Source organism: Neltuma alba, unplaced genomic scaffold (genome assembly GCF_004799145.2).
Source record: "Neltuma alba isolate B1F8T4 unplaced genomic scaffold, ASM479914v2 tig00003273_pilon, whole genome shotgun sequence".
Lineage (NCBI taxonomy): Eukaryota > Viridiplantae > Streptophyta > Magnoliopsida > Fabales > Fabaceae > Neltuma > Neltuma alba.
In genome coordinates, this window is record NW_021633216.1 from 1 (window position 1) to 22,550 (window position 22,550).

The 22,550-nt window shown below is 30.1% G+C and overlaps 1 protein-coding gene across 3 annotated transcripts; it reads right to left on the reverse strand.

Annotated features, from left to right (window-relative positions):
• Positions 1-5,709: 5,709 nt before the first annotated feature.
• On the reverse strand, positions 5,710-10,047 carry LOC114741098 (serine/threonine-protein kinase STY13-like). 3 transcript variants are annotated; one of them, XM_028929358.1, is made up of 7 exons: positions 9,928-10,047; positions 9,078-9,375; positions 7,867-7,988; positions 7,442-7,647; positions 7,186-7,360; positions 6,845-6,979; positions 5,710-6,075 (listed from the first exon to the last, which is right to left on the reverse strand). In XM_028929358.1, exons 2-7 carry the CDS (start codon positions 9,355-9,357, stop codon positions 5,869-5,871), a joined length of 1,125 nt encoding a protein of 374 aa, XP_028785191.1. In that variant the 5' UTR covers positions 9,358-9,375; positions 9,928-10,047; the 3' UTR covers positions 5,710-5,868. The 3 variants fall into 3 exon arrangements, with proteins under 3 accessions (XP_028785191.1, XP_028785190.1, XP_028785192.1); XM_028929357.1 differs by having other exon boundaries at positions 9,078-9,378; XM_028929359.1 differs by lacking the exon at positions 5,710-6,075 and adding an exon at positions 6,088-6,248 and having other exon boundaries at positions 9,078-9,378.
• Positions 10,048-22,550: the final 12,503 nt, after the last annotated feature.

Below are 22,550 nucleotides of genomic sequence, written 5' to 3' on the forward strand. Positions count from 1 at the left end.
GGATTTTGGAAAAATGGAAGATGGAGTAAAGTATTAACCATTGCATTAGCCATTGACGCGATTAAAAACTTACAATCAAAATTTTGCAAGTGACATGCGAAAAAAGTTGCAGAACTGACGCATTACAAAAGTTTGAACTCATAAAACATATCATTCACTTCCCCCATCTACTTTCTCATCTATTATTAGCTTAGAAAAATAAAGATAAATATAATATTTTAAAGTAATTTATTTAATTTCTTTTAATCTCTCCAAACTAATCAATTAGATTTTATATTAAGCATCTGATATAATATGATATAAAATTTTAAACGAGCAATAATGAAACATAATGTACTCCCGCTGATCTTAAATGCAGAAATTAAAAAATTTACTTTAGTCATAAATTTCAACTTATTTTGTTTCTCAAATTTATAATTTTTTCATAAATTATTTTTATTAATTATGCATATTAAAAGAATTTTCAGGATAGCTCATATTTAAATGATTAAAAATGGCATTCTGGATAAATCAGCACTTTTTTTTTTACAGATAATTAATTTAACCCTTTTCTAATCTTGCATCAGCAGCTATATCATCCGTACATAATAACGGGAGGGACTAACTCGTCTGGGACAAAAAAAAGTATATAAAACCGTAAATTAATGATTAAGTGGCTTAGATATCGTTTATTTTTCAACTGGATCTTTTGGAAATATTTTTCAATCTAGCCCTTCAAAATTTCATAGTTCAAATATTAATTTGAGAAGAAAAAAGTTATAATAAATAATGAATTATGTAGTCATTTTTATTTTTTAAAAATATCCTCATATATCATTAATAATTTATATAGATTTTTTATTGTTATTTTTTATATTTATTTTTTTACAAAAAGAATGAGAATAAAAGTCTAAGCATACAAAGCAACTCTCTTATATGCGTGCGTAAAAGGGAAAGCTAACAAGAGGCCAGTCAAATGAATGACGGAATGAATGAATTTTGTAGCATATAAGATTTAGTTACATATTGAATTTAATTTTAAATATAAGATCTTAATTCACATACTTTTAAAATATATAATGTTCAATACACATGACTAAATAGTGTAGTTTTAAAAAACCAGCGTATATTTATTATATTTAACTAATTTAATTTTTTTTAATTTCTTCAAATTAGTTACACAACACTTATATTAAAAATTTGAGGTGCTATGCGCTTTACCTGATACGATGCCGTTATTATTATGTTTGCTCCGGCGTCGAGGTAATCTAGGTGGACCTGTTTCACAACAACGTAATTGTTTGATTACTTAGTTAACTAATTAGTAATAATCAATATGTAATCACGCAGCATATAAAAAAAATTCATCAACGCGCTTATATTAATAGTTTTATCTACTAGATATGGAAAACGTCTTGTAAATACTGTGATTATTAATTATATATTTAGCTACCATGATGATATGTGTTAGTATAAAAGAGAAAAGAGACACACACACATATATGTATACTTTCTAATCTTTAATGTAGAAATTAGTTGATTAATTTAAGTAGATTAAAGAAATTAATTAAATTAGTTGTTTATACTATCTCCGGTCCTAATTATAAGAGCCAGTTGACTAATTTGAGGAGATTAAGGAAGGAAGTTGAGTTAGTTATTTGTCATAAATAGGTGTTTTTTTCCTAAAATATCCTTACTAATCAAGTGTATTAACTAGAACTATAATTATTAGAAGGATTATCTTGAAAAAAATTGAGTAAATATGAGAGACAAAGTGGATTGGGGTCTTATATTTAAGATCAAAATAAAAGTCAAACAGGGTCTTATATTAAGGACCGGAGGTAGTAATAAATATGTGTTGTCTATCCTAAAATACCTTTCCTAATCAAGTGTCATTTGATGAAATATTTAACATGTGCAACTATTACAATGGCTAACTTGAAAAAATAGATAATATGAGAGATAAAGTGGATTGAGGTCTTATATTTATGACCAAATTAAAGTCAAACAAGCTCTTATATAAGGACAGAGGTGTTTGGATAGAAACCAAACCATGATTTTAAAAGTAATTTTACGGTATACAAACTAAATATATAAAAAATTTATCCCGATTCATGAAAAATGAGAAACATTTTCGGCAGGAATCCAAACACCACCTTGGTTTATAATAGAAACCGTGTCACACAAAGGAGTACCTTTCTGAGGAGATGATGGGAGGTAGAGTTAGTGAGGAGGCATTTGGCGCTCCACAGTGGATCTTTGAGATCAGCGCCGTGCCGTTCAAGCTCCGTCGCCAACCCGCCGTCTATCACGGCATACCCTCCACACTTCTCCCAGCCATTCCCTCATAAACGATGCCGTTCCCTTCCCCATTTGTTTCCTGATATCTTCCTGCGCCTACGTACAAAGTCGCCGCCACCTGATCTCCCTGTTTATAGAACAGAAGAGATGAAGGTCATCTACGTATTTACCACTCTACCCCTAACGTGAACCCACCTGATTTGATCCAATTCCCTAAATAGTTTAATTTAAAGTTTGCTTTTATCATGTGATTATATCTTTATTGGGAAACTTCCTATTATCAGCGATTGGGTCTATGAGCAGGGCAAGCACTGAACTGTATTTGTGAGGATAATATTCGCAATTTGTTATATGTATAGTTTTATATGGACACACACACGCACGATACTCTTATACAACGAGCTTTCCCTAGCTTGTGGAATCAAAACAAGTAAGATGGGTGACAGATATATATATATATATATATATGTATGTATATAGGATTAGGATATCTTTTCCCCCACTAGAACATGAATTTATTCCCTAATTTCATTTTATTTTAGCATATTAATAACTTCATTTGTGTATAGTTGTTTGGGAAGATCTCAAAAAAAAAAAAAAAAAGGAAAGAAAGATGTCATTGAAATTTCAAGACAACTTTCAGATGCACACCGGTTGCCACTTTAAGAGGAGGTCAGCGAAATTCCCACTCTGCCGCTAATTAAGTTACAACAAACATCCTCCTTATTATATTACTCCTCCTATCCTTAATATAAGACCTATTTAACTAATTTGATTAGATTAAGGAAGTTAGGTAAGTTAATTAATTATCAGAAAAGTGACATATTTTTCCTAAAACCATAATCATCTTTCTTAATACTCTCTCTCCTCTTCTACTTGATTATGCTTGAGAAGTATTCATAAGGGTAATTTAGAGAAATTAATAAATATAATAAATGGGTCTTATATTTAGGACTAAAACCAACTCAAAAATTGGATTCTATATTAAGGACTGAAGGAGTATTATTTAATGAAGATATTATCTCGGTGTTGCTTTGCGTCTCAAGCGAATGAACAGATGAATACTAGGAAAGCTAGGAAGCATTGAGCTGGATTGAGAGGATAAGATTGGTAATGACGTGTTAAATGTAAGATATGGATGGAGGCAGCAGCAGGACTCTCACAAAAGAAGCTTCTGGCTTGGGAATCAGAAACAAAGTAAGATGGGTGACAGGTAGGATTAGGATATTTATATGTGGAATATGAAGACGAGCATATTTATATACTGTCCCTGGTCCTATTTATAAAATTCTGTTTGTAATTTTTAAATGAGATCTTATAAATATGATGAAAGGCAGTATATGTGTAGATGAAACGTAAAATACTTTAAAAAGAGGCCAAGCATTTGGAGAACAAGGTGTCTGTATTGTTGTGTTTACAATGTGGGCGTGTCAAAGAAGAAAATTCATCATTGAAAAAATTACCCCGTTATATGTTGGTGTGTGTTATTTCTTTCAATTTTAAATATAAAAACTAATTAGAAATTTAATTTAATATTAAATATAATATTTTAATTTATTTAGTCTATCGTATTTATTTATTTATCTCAAAATAGTCCCTAAAATAATTACACATATTAAAGGATTTTTATTCTGATGTACAAGATTAACATATTAATGCCTGTAATCCTGCAGATGATATGTACGACCATATTGAAAGCAATATACGGTTTCTGTTTTGAATTTTTGAGAGAAAAACACGGCAGCCATCCTATGGATAACCTTAGTCTCAACGAAAATTAAGGCTTTCGCAAATTCCCATCATGTCCGCCGTCATGTCCACGATAATTGTGCTAATTATCATATGATATTGCCTCCAATCATTAATATAAAATCTTATTTGATTTTTATTTGGATTCTAAATATAAGACTATAATCTATTTTATCTCTTATATTTATCTATTTTTTTTCAAGTTGATTATTCTAATAATAATAGTTCTGATTAATAAACTTGATTAGTAAGGATATTTTAGAAAAGACAATATATTTTCTATAAATAACCAACTTAAGTCACTTTTTTAATATACTCAAATTAATCAACTAACTTTTATATTTAAAATCTGAAATAGTATAACCCAATTATCCTTATGAACAAACACTAATTGCTACGTTTCTAAGCATTTCGGCGCCGTGCTTCAATATCTGGCTTCTCAGGTCAAACCCATTTTCCATCCGTCATCCCACAACTAACACATATGGATAGATATTTAGACCCTACATCACTGGCAACTCGGTTTGGTTTATGTTCCTTTAAACAATGATTTTTGTTTTTAAAAACTCTTTTTGCATGCCCAAAAAAATACCCACTATTTTCTTTTCAAGAAAGTTACTACCTCTGATAGCTAATATAATAACTAGTTGATTAAGTTAAGTAGATTAAGAAAATTAGTTAAGTTAGTTATTTATAATAAATTGATGTTATCTTTTCTAAAATATCTTTAATAATCATTAATAATCATGTGTATTAGCTATGAAACATTTAACATGTGCAACTACTACAAAAATCATTTTAGAAAAAAATGGATAAATATAAAAGATGAAGTAGATTGATATCTTATATTTAGGATCAAATTAAATTTTTAACTAACTCTTATATTAAGGATGGAAATAGTATATTTGAAAACAATAGAGATATTGTGTGCTGATGCATGCGTGCATATCTATATGTATTGATATATACAGGACTTATGTCAAAAATTATATTACTTCTATTCCTAACTTCTTTTCACTTTTAGTATGGCAAGTAACTCTACTTGTGTATAGCTGCTTGTTATCTAATATTTTAATTCAAATCATTTTATTTTATTTTTTTAAAATAAAATTTACTACTGAAACAAATCTAAAGTATAATCATTCGATCAATCTTTCCTTGAAAAAGGGCAGATAGAGTTGCAAGGACAAAAATCAAATTTTTTTTTTTGGTACACACATTTAACAGACTTGACAGAAAGGAATGAAGATTGAATGAAGACAACAAAATTCTGACATTCATTTTCCAAAGTAACAATAAAATTATTTTTTAATATGCATGTTCTTTACGTTCGAAGAAAAAAAATACAAAAAAATTATTGTATGTGAAATTTACATTCCATCTTTATATTCATCTCTCTTTTTGTCTCCCTCTAAATACATTATATACATTTACTTAATGTAGAGATCGGATCAAGGTAAAAACAAACACATGAAGAAAAGTGAAAGCAGGTTAACAACTCGAAAGGTAAAATATAAATATGCTTTTGCTGGCTGACGCTTTCAAGTGAGAACAAAAACAAGCGACCAAATGAAATGAAATTCTGGAGATCAATTCCAGGAATTCGCGCAAAAGACTATATTTTCAGCATCGGACTGCATGGTCCAAGGAATGGTTCGGTCCCAAAAAAAATAAAAAAATAAATCTATACATGAAGGCTAAAAATTGGCAGCCATAACTAGTCTTAGAAAGAAAAGTATATAATGCAGGAGGAATTTAGGCACCAATCCGAATCAAAATCAAATGAAATCGAGCAAAAAAAAAAAAAAAACAAGTTAATTGTGGGGGAAAAAAAGTCAGTCAGGGACCCCGAACTGGTGCAAAACAGAAGCAGTTAGGAGTATGATCTTCAGGTATCATGCCTCCTCCTTTGCTGGTATCAACTGCTTCGAGCATTCTCACCACCTCTTCCATCTCCGGGCGCTTGTTTGGATTCCCATCCCAGCACTTCCTCATTATACTTGCAAATGTGCTTGGACAACATCTTGGAATCTCTGGCCTCAGATTCTGTCACAGCAACCCCACAACTTATAATGTTCAGTATCCTCAAAACAGCTTATAATGTTTTGACCCGTTTAAGGTTATTGCAGAGTTCGGATCCTACGAAGTATTCAGTAAGTGGGGCCCTCCTCCTTCAAGAGATCCCAATTCCTTATAGCTAGTATTTTTATCACTATGTCCTTCACCATTAAAAGGCTCACATAAATCATAATATGTCATGCATTTCCATGAAGATGTTGAATCCGTAAAAGTTATATTTTACGTTTTCAAATGTTGAGAGCAGTTCAATTTTTCAAATTAAAAGAAGCTTGAAGTTACAAGCAGAATCAAATCCGTAACCTCTCATTTGCAGGGAAGCATTCATACTGCTAGGCTAGGATACAAGGCCACGAGCAATCCAATATTCATAAGGAGTAATGAAATTTGAGTCCCACAGGGGATTATTATCGTCTTGGCCTCTAGTTCAAAAACAAGGTTGTTAATATAGTATATCACACATTTGTCAATTTCAGAGGGATTATACGTTCAAGAGACCAAAGTGTCAATAATTCCCTTTTAAAGACTCAAATGTCATTCTTCCTAAATGCTAAAGAAATTATACGGGTGGTAATAGCTCTCAGAGTTCAATATAAAACATATTTATACAAACATATCACTATTTGACTAGATGTTGGAATCAGACCAACCAAGGACTTGACAAGGGCAATTGTACTGGTAAGACCCAAGGCCAAAAAAAAAAAATGTGGCAGTGCTGCAATTGTAGAAATGAACTGACCTGACGAACAACTGCGGCTGAAACATCAGCAAAGCTAAGATCTGGATAGGGCATATCACAGCAGTAAATCTCCCATAAGCAAATGCCAAAGCTGTAGACATCACATCTATGGTTGTAGGGCTTGCCCTCGAGAACCTACTCAGCATAACACCAAGATTGAAGACCGATTACTGATGGCTTTCAAACTACGAATCAGATTGTAAGCATGCAAATAAACCCAGTGAAAAGAATGTTCACAAGAATGAAGACAATGAACTTGGGACAGTAACCTTGTTATAAAATCATAAGCTGGCAACGTAAGAAGTTGTTCCAATAAAAAATAATAATAATAATAATAATACCTCAGGTGCCATGTAACCAAGGGTTCCAGTTTCGCCTGTCATATCACTCGGATTCATAGCTTCAACACGAGCGACTCCAAAATCAGCTATTTTCAGACGTGCTTGCCCATCTAGCAACATATTTTCTGTTTTGACGTCACGATGTACAATCTTCTTGGAGTGAAGATAGCTAAGCCTGCAGATGGAGGAAAATTCAATGATAAAATTTTCCAATTTCTTAATCAACAATTGTAGAGGTAACTAAAATGGAACTCACCCTCTAGAGAGGTCCAAAGCCAGCTGGACCACAACCTTAAAAGCAAGTTTCTTCCGCCTATTTCTGATTAAGAATTGTTTTAATGTCCCACCAGGAAGATACTCAACAACAACACAACATGCTCTAGATGGAGGAGTTTCCCCATTAGTTGAAGAACTATTTGCCGGAATCTTAAGATTTGAAGTTCCCATAGATGCACCAATAAACTGTGGCAAATACAGATAAAAGACAATTATAATTTGAAGACTGTGATAAACAAAATTCCTCCTGAAAACCAAACATCTAATTCATTCCTCCAAATTGTAATTATTCCTACAGATTAGACATGCATGTCACCCACGAGAGCCCAATCTCATAAGCTGTGCTACGTGACAAGTAACAATCACTAATTTAAATGCCTGAGCATGAAGACTATGAGTTTGTACTTTGGTGACATTTGGATGGTCAAGTTTGTGCCATACAGCAACCTCCTGCTGAAAGGATGCACGTAAAGCAGCAGTTTCAGCCGCTGTGGCGACACCATCCTCACCCCAGTTCAATACTTTCACTAAAATATTCAACATCACAACAGTGAGAATTTTCAAGTAAAACAAAATATTGAATGTCAATCCAATTAGATTTATGTAAAGTGAACAATAGAAGAGAACAAACCTAACAAAAATAAATTTAAAAATTAACTCCAAGTTCTGGCTAATTCATCTAATTTTGGCAAATAATAAATAATAAAAGTTAACAAAACGCAGATAGAACGGCCATAACCTGTTTAACTTACAACTTAACAAATCCATGATAAAGAACGAAAATCAATATTGTTGACATATTCTGCAGTTTAAAAGCAACACAAACATAACATCGTCTTGAAGAGAAATTGTATCTGACACCCTCAACACCAGATTGGCCTGTGTTTAAACAAATTTGTAGGACCAAATCTAATTACAAAGCATGCAAGCTATTGGTCCTAGAAAACAGAGCAGATATGTAAATACGTGATATGAAGAATTAAGAACAGGCTTGGAGGAAATGCTGCTATCCAAAGAAGTTCATGTGACAATAGTGTCGTGCACTTGTGCATATACTAATTTCCCAGTACCATGTACCAATGTGTCATACACTTGGCCACACACCAACATTAGAGTACCGAAGTATCAAAACTTGTGCACAGGTTGAAATTTGTGCCCTTTGAAATGGAGGCAAGAGAAGTTTGAAATATGATCCATGGTTTACACACAAATGGTTTCTTTTTCCAAAAAAAATAAAATAATAATAATAATTGGCGGCAATGAGAAAATTTAGATAAATAATCTATAAAGAACATGGAATGTCGAATAGAAGAATGATTACAGCAATCAACAAGTACGAGTATTTTTCCACCTCTAGACCCACTAAGAGTGCTAGAATTAGGATATGCAAATGGAATTATATGGAACATTTTAATGCCAGAATCAAGGTGCCAAGCATGTGTTCATTCTCAAATATCTTATCCATCCAATCCTATGTCACTAATGGCAACAATGAAATAGACAAAACAAATCTTCTAGGGTGTAATGACATCCCATAACACATCTTAAATTCGTTTCATCCATTTTGCATGCAATTACAATATCAATGTACGTAAACGGATATAGAGGGCAAATACCTGCAACTTCTTGGTTATCATAGGTACCCCTATAGACAGTACCATAAGCCCCATGAGCAAAAGCATATCGAATATTCAATTTGGCCAAATCAATCTCCCACTCTTCTTTAGGCCTCTCCTGGTCTGATTTCCTTGACCAGACTTTGCTCAAGTGCTTTTCTAACTGAGCATCCAAACTTTTCAGATCAATCTTGTCGGCTCTAAATATCATATCTTTGCTGCTCTGACTTCCAACGCCCTTCATCTTTGAATCCTTAGCTCCTTCTTGTTCTAAATCCATCTTTCCAAATGCCTCAACCTTCTGAATCCATGATGAATAACAAATGGTGAGCCCCAAATTCCAAAACACACTTGGAAAGCACCAAGAAATAAAATCCAATTTTTTACTCCTACAACTTGTTTGACGATGGCAGATACGAGCTAACAAATACTTAATATCTATAAAATTGATGCACGATTCAGAGCCAAAATTTTCACGCAAACATGTATTTCATCAACTATGATCGGTTTAAAAAAAAAAAAAGAAAAAGAAAAATTCAAAAACAATAACTAGAAAAGAAAAGCGAAGCGATCAGGAACTAGACAATGTCACCGCTATAAGTGGGGAAATCATCAAGAAAAGGGAATAATTATCGATGCACAAACCCTCAGAAGACGATCAAAAACGGCTAACAGAATCTAGCCGAAGCAGGCGGGAACATTACATAAGCACAGAAAACCGGAACAAAAAAGGGAAAATAAACGAAAGAAAGCAATAAATAAATGGTAGAGGAAGAGAACAGTAGATGAAAGTTTTAGAAGCATCAAATGAATTGAAGAATGGGGTCTGGGGTCGGTACAGGGTACGTACCTTTGAAGATTACAGGGAATTAGAGACAATAGCTTTTCGTAGAAGACAGTGTAGCTATCGCGGAGGACATCACTATCACCATTCTAAGCTCGAACCTGCTAAAATCAGCCAAATATAAACAAGACATTATTCAAAAGAAATTAAAATAGCGAACAAACCAGACAAATTCTTAATGAGGCCTCTTCTTTCTTTTCCTGGTTTTCCAGGGAGCGATTTGGTTAACGAAACTGACAAGACAAAAACAAAAATGAAGAGAAGCCGGCCAAAGCAGAAATCAAAAGACCAAGCAGCAACCAACCGAAGTAATAAACCATGTGGCAGAGAAAGAGAAAAGCGCGGGCGTTCCAGGAATATTGTGGAGCAGGAAGGCTCGTGAAGCGGAAAAGGCTAACGAAAGGCAAATTACCGTCCATGAGAAGTTAATGGAATTTATTTTAAAAAATTCTCAATTCTTAATGTGAATCATATCTTATCAATATAATAAAATATAAATTTTATCACATTTTCAAATTGACCAATATAGTTGGCAAAATAATCGATCAATATAATATAAAAAAATTTTAATTTTACTTTGATGACTAAAAACTAAACGAAAATAAATTCAATGCTTCAACCCATATCCTCTTATCTTATTATAGGAATTCTCCCGTGCGTCTAATGTGATTAAAAGGTGTCATCAAATTTTATTTTTTTTTACTAGCGACCATCAAATTTATTAATTAATAGTCATATCTTCATATAACATTATTTCCCTACTGGGAAAAATATTTTTTTCTTTGCTTGAAAACGTGTCATATACTTGTATAAATATTTTGTTAATTTGTTAATTAAATCGTTTTCATATTTGTAAACAAAATCTAGTCAATTTTTTGTTACTTGTCCTGTGAGAGTATTTGGACCCAAAAAAAAAAAGTCTTGTGAGAGTACACTTTGAATTGCTTTATCAAAAAAAAAATCACGTTGCCAAAAAATCAATTTTTCAAAAAGACAAAAATCTATAGAAATCAAAGAAAAAATGAGTTATTTTTCATATTTATGCGATAATGTCTAATTTTATTAAAATCTAAAACATATTATTTCTTCCGATTCTAAATATAAGACTTATTTCATAGTATTACAATATAAAATATATTTTATATTTAGAATAGGAGGAGTATACTCTTTTCTTTTTTCTTTTTTTGTGCCAAAGAGTATATTCATTGTATTGTAAACAAAAGACCTTGCACCCAATTTTTATTCATTAAATATAGAAAAGTAAACTCATCTTTTCATCAACCATTCTTGGGACGAGAACCACGTTTATGGGGTTTTTTTTTACCAAAATATGATAAACAGTAAAACTATATATCAATATATTATACTTTTAAAGGTATTTATCAATATGTTGTACTTAAAATCATTCTTGAAAAGAACAATTTTCAAATTACACACAAATTGTTCTTGATATTAATGATTTTAGAAATTATTTTGGGTATGAATTATAAATCAAAAAGTGAAATCGTTCATGCAAGAATAATTTCACTTTTTTCTATTCACTCCCCATACGAGAAAATCTCTGTCAATTTTGCATGGAAAAATAAGAATATCTGACAATGCTCTCGTGAGACTACAACATCTATGGCTTTATATATATTACATGTGAATTACTTCATCTGAGACTTATATGGGATTAAAATTTAAAAACCCTAATTTTTTAATTTTTCAAATAGAGCTGATGAAATTTTCTATCATTTCCTCTTCTTTTTATTTTTCTCATACCAAAGAGTACGTAACAAAAAAAAGTTATGCTTTGATTGTAAATTTTTAATTGTAGCAATTAAATTGTAGGGCTAAATTGTTATTATTATTATTATTTTGGTCACAGGCATAAAAGGCCCATGCCCAATACTTGATTTCTCGTCAAACCGAACAAATGCCACACAACAGGCTTTTTTACCGAAATACTACAAACAATTAAATTATATACCAATATGCTACACTTTTAAAAGTATTTACTAATATGTTACGCTTAAAATCGTTTTTCATGTGAATAATTTTTAAAGTCATTTATCCGGTGAATGACTTCTTCATAATATGTCTTCGATGTGCGTGAAGTGAATGAAAATCATTCTTCTGGTGAACGACTTTAAAACTTCATTTGCTGCTAAAAGACTTCTCCCATTCTCTCCTGGTTAAAATGATTAGTATAATGATTTATCAATCATTTGAATGACAAAATCATGACTAAATAATGAGAGAAAAATGTTGATAATTACATAATGATGTTAAAACTAATTGTGAAATGAACGTAAGATGTATATTAATTAAAAATAAAAAGTAATAAATACTTTATTGTAAAAAATAATAAATAAAGTTTAAGTTTATAAAGAAAAAATTATCCACCTTACTGATAGTGACTTCCAGTACCACATCTTGACCTTCTTCTCATACGTTGTGGCCGTTGTTGTTGTATGTCAATTTCTTGAGATTCAAGTATCTCATTTGTTTGTGTAGTTGGTGTATTCAAATTAAACCAAAGTGATTCATTTAAATGTATAAATTGTCGATGAGTGACAAATGCTTCATTTGATGGTCCACCATGTTCAAAAGTAGAAGCACTGTATTTAGATGAAAATAATGCAGGATTATCTAATAAAGTCATGAATACTTGAAATTGAAAAGGATTGGCTAAGTTGGAAGGGGATGATGATGAGGGTACCATGTAATGAGACTCAAGTTGTGTAGGATCGACAGAGGTAAAAGGGGATGATGGTGACGGTGATATGTCACAAGCCTGAGTAAAAATTAGAGGTTCCTGTTCTTTTGCATTTTCGTTTTCAATTATAGGTTGGGTAGACAAGTAACCACCGCATCATTTGCTCGGTCTATCACGAGGAATTTGTGGCTGAGACAACTCAATTGTTAGTGGAGCAGGCTGAGGGTTCTTATTAAAATGTTGTTCTCTAAGGGCAAGTAAAATGTTACATTGATCACGAGCAACCCTGTCTCGATAATCAATACAACTAGGACATGTTGAACGAAAATTAATTGAAAGCCTGTATAGCTCCTATGCTATGTCAGACTGAAATAAATAATAAGATATAAGATAATAACACTTTTTGTGTAAAAGAAAACGATATTAATGGTGGAAAAATAAAAAACTCACTACACGACCTGTATCACCACTGATATGTTTGATCCATCATCTTGTGTGTCTCCAATACCATTTGCATGTACTAAGATGTTTGATTAAGTTCATCAAGTGCTATAGGAGCATTAACAATTACATGTGGCCATCTATCCCATGCTTGAATGAAGTCCGAGTATTTGTCAATCCAATTTGTAGTTGTTTTATCTCGTAATTGGATCGTGTGGTAATTTCCTAAATGAACAGGTATGAAAGGAATTGGTTGCTGATGACCAAATTGTCGTAGTACATGGTCAGGATGATATCATTCTATAATATTAAAACATATTAAAGGAATTAAAGCACACCAAATTTCGAGTGTTGCCAATCAATACTCAGGAATCAATTGATACACACAAGGAGATTCATATGGCTGCCATATTATCTCATCATCGGTCATTTTATCCAGAAAGGTCCTATATCGGATTAAAGACGCAGCAAGTGGACAGGGGTTTTGTCTCACATTTTTCCATCTATTATTACAAAAAAATAATGTTAAAAATTATATAATTTTAATAATATAAAAGCATAACAAATAGTTAATGAATAAATTTAGCATACCTAAAACCCAAAGGAGGTAAGAGAGGGTAGATATCAGATTGTGGATCTAGATACATAGGTTGTTGTGGTGCTAACATAGGAAAACGATCTCATGCCCATAAATGAAGTAATGATAAGCATCCTCCAATCCCATCCTCAGTTGGGTTGGTAGCATTACATAATTCTCTGTACAAGTGAGCTAAAACTACCGATCCCCAACTATATTTTCCAACTTCTTGAAGATCATAAAATAGTGGAAGAGAACATGATGATATGATGTTCCCACCATCTATGGGGAGTTCAAATGGTTGGAAAATTTCCATGTGATCACTAAATATAAATTCTTGTTCCATCATGTTCACCCTATTGCTACTTAATGGGAGCATATTTTCGACATAATCACCTATGGATTGTGACTCAACATGGTCATTATCTGGTAAATCACATGTGTTAGTATACAACTCTGCACATGTTAATTGAGTTGAAAATCTTTTGGATACTTGCCACATTTGTTTTATATCTGTGTCATCTTCCAAATTGCATACTTGGTATTGTGGTGGATTTATGCATGTGGGATATCTATATACTAAATTTGTCACGTTTTGATGGAGATGAAGTTGCAACTTTCATCCAATAACTTGCTTCAATTTGTCCAAGGTAATATTTTCATCAACTTTGATAATTTTCACATTATCATACTCAAATATTACATCGATTGGGCCATTAAAAATTTGTCCATTTGCAAATATACACACGAACTCCTTTCTATGATCCATTCTACTTTCTAATTATTTCATTATAATCATTAGTCAATCAAGATTAAGTTATACAAATAAATTAACTCCACCATACTATTACTTTTTTACAAAATCAATATTTATTATTAGTTCAGAATATCCTACATAACCAAACACATAATGGAATCCATATCTAAGGGGAAAAAATATAATGAAAACTGCATAACCCCAAATTAAAAACTACTATAAAAAATGTGTTATTACTATTATTGTCAAAATCCGTTAAAGTATAATAAACAAACTTGATTACAAAATTAATAATTTTCATAATTTTTAATCATTTTTTGTAAATTATTTCTTTGTAATTAAAATAAAAAAATAAGTTTAAGAAATAGGGATGTTTTACTTTTGTTTCCCATTGGATTGAAATGAAGGGTTCAAAAATAAAGATTTTTTCTCTAGTTTATCACATTCATTAAAAATTATTTACTTTGATTTCTTTTAAATTGTAAGAATGTATTTCAAATTCCTAGTTTTTTATTTATCATAGAATTTAAACGATATAAGTCTAAAAGATTTTATAAGTTATTTCAATTTATAATTCAAAACTTTTAAATACTTCTTTATTATAAATATTTATAAACATAATTAGTTAAATATATGTATTTATTAAAAAAATTAGTTAAAATTTTAATCAAATATTTTATTTTTGCCTTAACTTAATAAAATTAATGTAACTATAAAAATATAGTTTAGGAATTTATTAGAATCAGAAGTAAAATAATAAATAAATTTTATTTTAATATAAATTTCAATTAAAAATAATATTTTTAGAATTTTTTTAGAATACTCCTATTAATAGTGTTAACTAGTTGGACTAAACTGTATGCTTTTAAAATAGAAAAAAGATCTATGTAATTGATGCAAACTAGAAGAATAGTCAGAGTATTTTATTCTTAATTCAAAACACTCATATCATGACATGTCATCACCAATTAAAAAATACAACATAACAAATAGCATGAAAAAAGCAAAATGAAAAAAAAAAAAAAGAAATTATGAGTGCCTTCGTTTATTTCAATCTTTCATTACTTACACCTTATTTTTACCTAAAAAATATAGAAGTGGGTCGAACACTTTTTTTTTTAATTTACCAACTTAATATATACCATATATTTGATATTTAGGGTGTATATATAATTATTTTTCATTTTTATCTTACTAAATTTAAACTTCTCGAGAAGTACACTTTCAAAAGAAAAAATAATAATCATATACTTAAAAAATGAAGCTTATATCAAAATCTTAACATTTTAAAACAATATAACAAATGATAGTTTTAGTGTTAAAATAAGAGGCACCTAGCTTAAAAAGAGTACAAATATTCCAAATTGTTGAACCCATCACTCACCTTCTGAAAATTAGAATAATGAAATATTAACTCATCAAGGGTAGTATGGATGAAAAATCAAATTGTATATCACAATTGTAAATTTTTTAAAAGAAAAAATAGAAGATAAACAATATACCCACAGTAGCAATAAAAGAGCTTGTCTTGTTTGGAAGCAAGAGTAAAAAAAAATAACAGTGCAAGAGAATAATGAAAATGAAACAAGTGAGAAAAAGAAGAAGAGAGAACTTGGATTTTAGAGATAAAGTAAGAGGAGGAGGAGGAGAAGAAGAGAGCAAGACATGAAGTAATTCACATGTAATATATATAAAGCCATAGATGCTGTAGCCTCACAGGAGCAATGGGATTCTCACATGCATTGTCAGAGATTCTTATTCTTGCACGCATAATTAGTCTTGCATGCATACTTATTCTTGCACGCATAATTGGCAGAGATTCTCTCGTATGGGGAGTGAATAGGAAAAAGTGAAATCTTTCTTGACGTGAACAATTTTACTTTTTGAATAAAAAAAATTAAAAAGTGAAATCGTTCACGCCAAGAATAATTTCTAACATATAATTTTTTAAGTGTAGCATATTGGTAAATACTTTTAAAAGTGTAGTATATTAGTATATAGTTTTAGTGTATATCGTATTTTGGTAAAAAAAAGGGCAATCAACAAATTTGCATTCCAATTTTCTAGTCAGTAATCCATGTATACATCAATTACTTTTAAAAGTATCCATTCTTTTTTCGCCAAAATAAAAGTACCTATTACACATATATATTTCACATTGACATATGTTCTAATTATAAGAATTAGTTAACTAATTTAAGGAGATTGAAAAAATAAGTTGAGTTAGTTATTTGTAATAAATATGTGTTATATTTTCTAAAATATCCTTGCTAATCAAGTGTATTAGATAGAACTATCATTATTAAATGGATTATCTTGAAAAAAAATACATAAATATGAGAGACAAAGTAGATTGAGGTCTTATAATTAGGACCAAAATAAAAGTTTAACGAGGTCTTATATTAAGAACCGTAGATAGTATCTCAATTCTTTTTTTTCATATTTATTAAAATTTTAAATTATTCCTATTAATTGCACATTTTTAGAGAGCTTGCATTAGAAGTAGTTTCAATATACATGAGGATATTTTTAAAAAAAAACACATATTTTTACAATGAAAAAATTAATTTAATTTATTTAAATTAATCAATTAGATTTTATATTAAGAATAGAACAGTAACTATATTTAACACATTTAGTTTGATATACTAAACCCGCTTACCTTCTTGATTTTTGCCAGTGATAGCGGAAGTTGAGGATACTTTGTGTTTTTCTACAGCTCGATAAAGAGCGCTTTTCTTTGCTGGGAAACAAAGAGTATTCACCTATCTGAGTTTAATTAGAAAAAATATATATTAAATATATAAGTCATAATGCCTAATTGTTTTATTAATTAGTAAATATTGACATTGCGATATCTCCCTAATTGGTTGGGTTAATATAAGAATTAACTTCCCATAGCATGTAACATGTTTATTGAATATCAATGAAACTTGTTTAATAATTCATATAATTATTTTAGGATAAAAGTACATCTAACATCCTAATCTTATTTTTTAGGTGCATTCATTATCTTTTTTTTTTTTAGGGTGCATCCAACATCTTAACTTTATTTTTTCCTGCATTCAGCACTACAATATTATTTTTTCAGTTGCATTCAACACCTTAAAGATGAAGATGCAGGATGCACTGAAAATAATATTAGGACATTAGACGCTTCCAAAAAAAAAAAAGATTTTAGTACTGAATGCACCTTAATCTATTATTTTATATGTTATGCATGTATTTCTAAATATAAGAACTAGTTTTTATATTTAGAATCACAGGAAATAATTTATAAAATGTAAACACGCATACATGTATATGTCTCTGATTTTTATTTTTTATTAAAAACATATATCTTTTTTTTTAAAAGGTCGAATATTTCTCTTTTAATAGAAATTCAAATCTTAACTGATTATATTGTAATAAACTAACTCTTTCTGCTAGATTTATTATTATTGATTTCTAATTTTTCATTTCTATGCTAATTACTAAAAATAAATATACATAATTAATAAGATCATTACAGTAATCTCTCCGTATAGTTTGAAAGGAGGCAGCTCTTGACTAACTTTTGGTTGGGGAGGAAAGAAAAATGGGAGGAACTTCTCTTTTATATCCTCCTCAACTACCCTTCCCCTACTCCATTTTTTCATTGATTGAATTTTAGTATTTTAGATTTAACAGTTTATAAAATTATTATTATTATTATTTATTTTAAAGGTACATAAATAAATTTGAATTGGTAAAATCTTATGCGAATGGCTCAGATCAGAATTTAGCAGTTGAAATTTATTTTTATGTTTTTTAAATAAAATTATAATATTTTTGGCCAATAATAATAATAATCTTATAAAGTCATAAGTCTAAACCGTTGGAGGAGAGAAGCTATTCTCGAAAGAAGAAAATGTGCATTATATACAGCTTAAAAGTATGTTTCAAATCTTGAGAGAGAGAGAGAGAGAGAGAGAGGGGGGGCAATTGCAGAATAATCTTTTTAATTTGGCTGTGACCGCTGGCAACCTCAATGAGAGAATGAATAATAAGGTGAGAAAGTGAATAATGTGCGTTATCTTTTCAGCATGGAGTTACATGTTTAGACTTTCTTAACGCATATACAGATTTATGATATTTTAACTACACTTGTGTTGTAAGCAATTAAGAGGGTTATCAGTTTCATCTTCCATAAAGTCGCAAATATTTAGTCACTAATTTCTCTCTCTTTCCAAGCTTTTTGTCCTTGATTAGTTTTTGATAACTAGTACAATGGTACACTATTGCTCCGGAAAAATCTAAATCATTGAGGTATAGTTTTAATAGGTCTAGATTAAAATTTTCAACTGATGATTTTGAAATAAAAAAAAATCACCTTTTTTAAAAACTTATAGTTAGGATATTACATCTATTTTGGATTATGTATCTATTAAAAAATATTTTTTTAAAAAACAAAAATATTAAATATTAAATCGCGGGTATCATATTAAATTTGAATAATTGAGATCCGATGACCATCATGGTGCTCATTACTGCGATGAGCACTTGAATTGATTCTTTAGAACTTGACGTCACTAGCTCCATTTTATAAGCATGATTATCAAATATTTTCATCTTTATTATTATATTTTTGTTTTTTGTGATCAGCTCTCTTTTTTTCCCCTCAGCACATCACGCTGGCCGAATATTTTCACTAGATCACAATGTTTTAAGTGTAATGTTACAATCTTGGTAGAAAAAAAATATGTATTGTTCTGATAATAGGTGGTTAATTCCTGCAACACTTGATGCCAATTCCCATACGCACATTTTGACAGGAGCCCAATTACACTTGAATGGTCCACTATCTTAAAAGACTCCAGTATTATTAATAATAAATGGCCTCCCACAATATCACTTAGGGTGCGTTCGGATTAACAACTAAAAAGATAATTTATTATCAATTTGACTTTTAAAAAAAATTAGACTGAATAAAAGTTAAATTAGATTATATAAATTGTGTTTGGATTAGATTTTATAGAAATTAGTTTATAAAAATCAAATTGAGTAAAAAATTATTTGGATTATGATTAAATAAAAATAAATTTAGTTTGTAAAATTACCAAAAAGTTACGAGAGAGAAAAATTATGTTTCTGACACAAATAATAATTATTTTAACTGTCATAAGTACAATGAAGCCAAAACAAAAGCTTCTCATATTGGCTTATGGAAATCATGCATTTCTTTTTTCTTTTTTTGTCATAAGTCAGATAGCCTAACAGTTCAAACAAACAGGTCCAAATTTTTCAATCAGGGGTATGGTCATAAATAAGCTACTTTTGAACTTCTAAACGCCCAGCCAAACAAGTTCTTAGTTAGTCCAAAACAGCTCCTTTCCTCTATTCAAAATTCCAAATATCATCAATGTATACAATGCCCCAAAAAGACTTGCATTTTTGTGACATTTGAACTCAACTTCCAGTAGATTATTTACAACTATTTTTATACTTTAAAACTGAAAAATGCATAAAATGTGTAATTAGATAAAATGTTAATATTTACATGTGAATTTCTTGGGTTACATTTTTTGAAGATAAAAATTTTTTTAGAGTAAAGTAACAAATTTACTCCAAGAGTTTTCAGTTTATTGTTTAAGCGCATGAATATTTGTTACAATTTAATTGAATCAACTGATTAAAAGTAATGATCCAAGAAATCAATATTTCTTATTGGTTTTTCTAGAATCAAAGTATAACAATGATATGGCTTTTATAACAAAAGGCCAAGAACACAAGATAAGTGAATGAATACAATTGGCAGATTTTTATTGGATACACTTGTTTTACTTCGATTAGAAAATTTTAAGTCTATGCCTTTGCTCCAAATTTTTATAAAACTTTTAAAGGGAAAAAGTATTTTTGCGCCTAAACTATTTATTCAACATTATTTATTGGAACAATATCGATATCCTTAATGAGCATCAGAATCATTGCAATATCGCCATTTGACTTAAGGACAGACAGTTGATCGTTAATTTTAGATTGATTGTGGGTTAAAAAGCATTTTTGCCCCTAAAATATTTTTAATAAATCACCATATTTTCATAGTTATACTTGCTTAGTCTTGACTTCTAATTGGCTCGTACTTTCTAGCATGGTATTGAAAACCAGACCAGATCGGCCAGTTCAGACCAGAAACCGGTGAACCAGTCAAGAAACCGGTTTGGTTGAGGCTGTGAACCGGGTTTACAGTGACTCGTAATGACCCGAGTAACCTACCCGTTTTGGTGGGTTAACCCGGGTCCCCCTTTTTAAAAAAAAAAAAAATTTTGATCATTTTTTTAAAAAGATGTTGATAATTAGGACTTAGTGATTGAATACTTATGGAGAGGAATATTTTGTTATCATATATCTATTTTGATATTTTATTGGGATGAATATTTAGTGATTTTAGTAGTATAATATTATAATAAATTGTAAGGATATGATTATTTTACTAGTAATTTAAGATATTAAATTGATATCTAGTTCTTAGTGAAATTTAAATTTTTTTTATTTTTTTATTTCTCACCAGTTTGACTCCCGGTTTGACCCCTGGTTTGATTCCGGTCTGACCCACTGACTCTTGACCCATTGTCTTGACCGATTCAATTGCCGGTTTTCAGTACCTTGCTTTCTAGTTCATTTGAGCTTAATTGCCAGATATTTGCGCTGGAGAGCATAATTGATGCCAATTTGGAAAAATTTTAGATTTATTTCATTTTTTAATTATTTTATTGGTAATTATTTGCTATTTATGTATATTATTCCAATATGCAGGTAACAAGAATTAAACGTTGATGACTTAAAACAATCGGTCACCTAAAAAAGGAAATAGTTTTATTTCATTTTGTTTTTCCTTGATTTTATATTTACGGCATAAACATTCTTCCATTATTTTAATTACCGGCGGATTGATTAGAGAATCAACCTACCTTACATTCCAACCCCATGCATTCTAAAATCCTAGAGGGTGTTTGGTAACATAAAAAAATTGCTTTTGAAAAGTACTTTCCGTAAAACGAGACAAACTTCTTCATATATTTATTTTATATACCGTAAAAGTATTTTTAAAATTACTGTTTGGTTTCTATCTAAATACCTTTTTAATTTTATTTTCAATATTCTTAATTCCCTTTCCTTCTTTCAAAAGTGGCGATTCCCTCTTATGTCCGTTTCATATTTTAATTCATTTTATTAGATCTTCATTCTACATATTTCACTCCTTTTCATATTCTCAATTTTCTCTCAACTCTTTAATTCACTCCATTTCCTTCAAGGGAGTGCTTATAAAAGAATTTTAAAATAATAAATGCAAAATCACGAATTATGTTTGCTTTCATCACTCTCTCCTTTCCTCTACATATTTAAAAAGGCCCAGGCAACAAAAATATATATTTAAAAATAGGATTTTACAAATGGCAAGTACTCTGTACAAATTTCTTCCTATCTCTGAATTTGAGGTGAGGTTCTTGAATGCTACTTCCCATCTTAATTATAAGTGTAGTTTACAACAAGGTCTTATAAATAGAATTGAAAATAGTATACTTCTCTGGTCCTATTTATAAGACAGAGAAAGAAGATAACCTTTGGTTCTATTTATAGGGTTCTGAGAGAAATTTTTTATATAGATGTACAATTTTACCCCTCATTTATTATTGTGTTGACTTTGTTTACATGAGGTATAATATATATTAAATAAGGATAAAATTAAAAAGTTACTAAATTTTAAATAAGAGTTAATGAAGTTTAAAATTTTTTTTGCTCTGTGTGAAATATGCCGAAAACGCCTTATAAACAGGACCAGAAGAATATATAGTTATTTTTATGCGTAATTAATTAATGAACAAGCTCCTTAGAAAGCAACCATGAATGTATATACTAATATTGTAGTTTTTGTAAGACGATAAATATAGTGCATATAAAATTAAATTAGTAAAAACGAATGATTAACGTTGGCAAAAAAAAAATCATTCACTAAAAAGTCATATCAAGTATATATCAAGTATTTAGAACATTAAAAAAAAATCATGTATATAGTAAAGAGATATTGAACTTCAGGTCAAAAAATAAGTAAACAGAAATAGAAAGGCGGATGTGGCACCAAAGAAAACAAATAATAGACGGTGGATTAGAGAAGATCGGCGTCTGTGATCCTA

Excerpts from the sequence above, each read along its gene's own strand:
- LOC114741098 (XM_028929358.1), bottom strand. The coding sequence starts at position 9,357 with ATGGATTTAGAACAAGAAGGAGCTAAGGATTCAAAGATGAAGGGCGTT. Across the intron at positions 7,989-9,077 it reads TGATAACCAAGAAGTTGCAG|TGAAAGTATTGAACTGGGGT; the intron begins GTATTTGCCCTC and ends TGAATATTTTAG. Across the intron at positions 7,361-7,441 it reads GCTTTGGACCTCTCTAGAGG|GCTTAGCTATCTTCACTCCA; the intron begins GTGAGTTCCATT and ends CTCCATCTGCAG.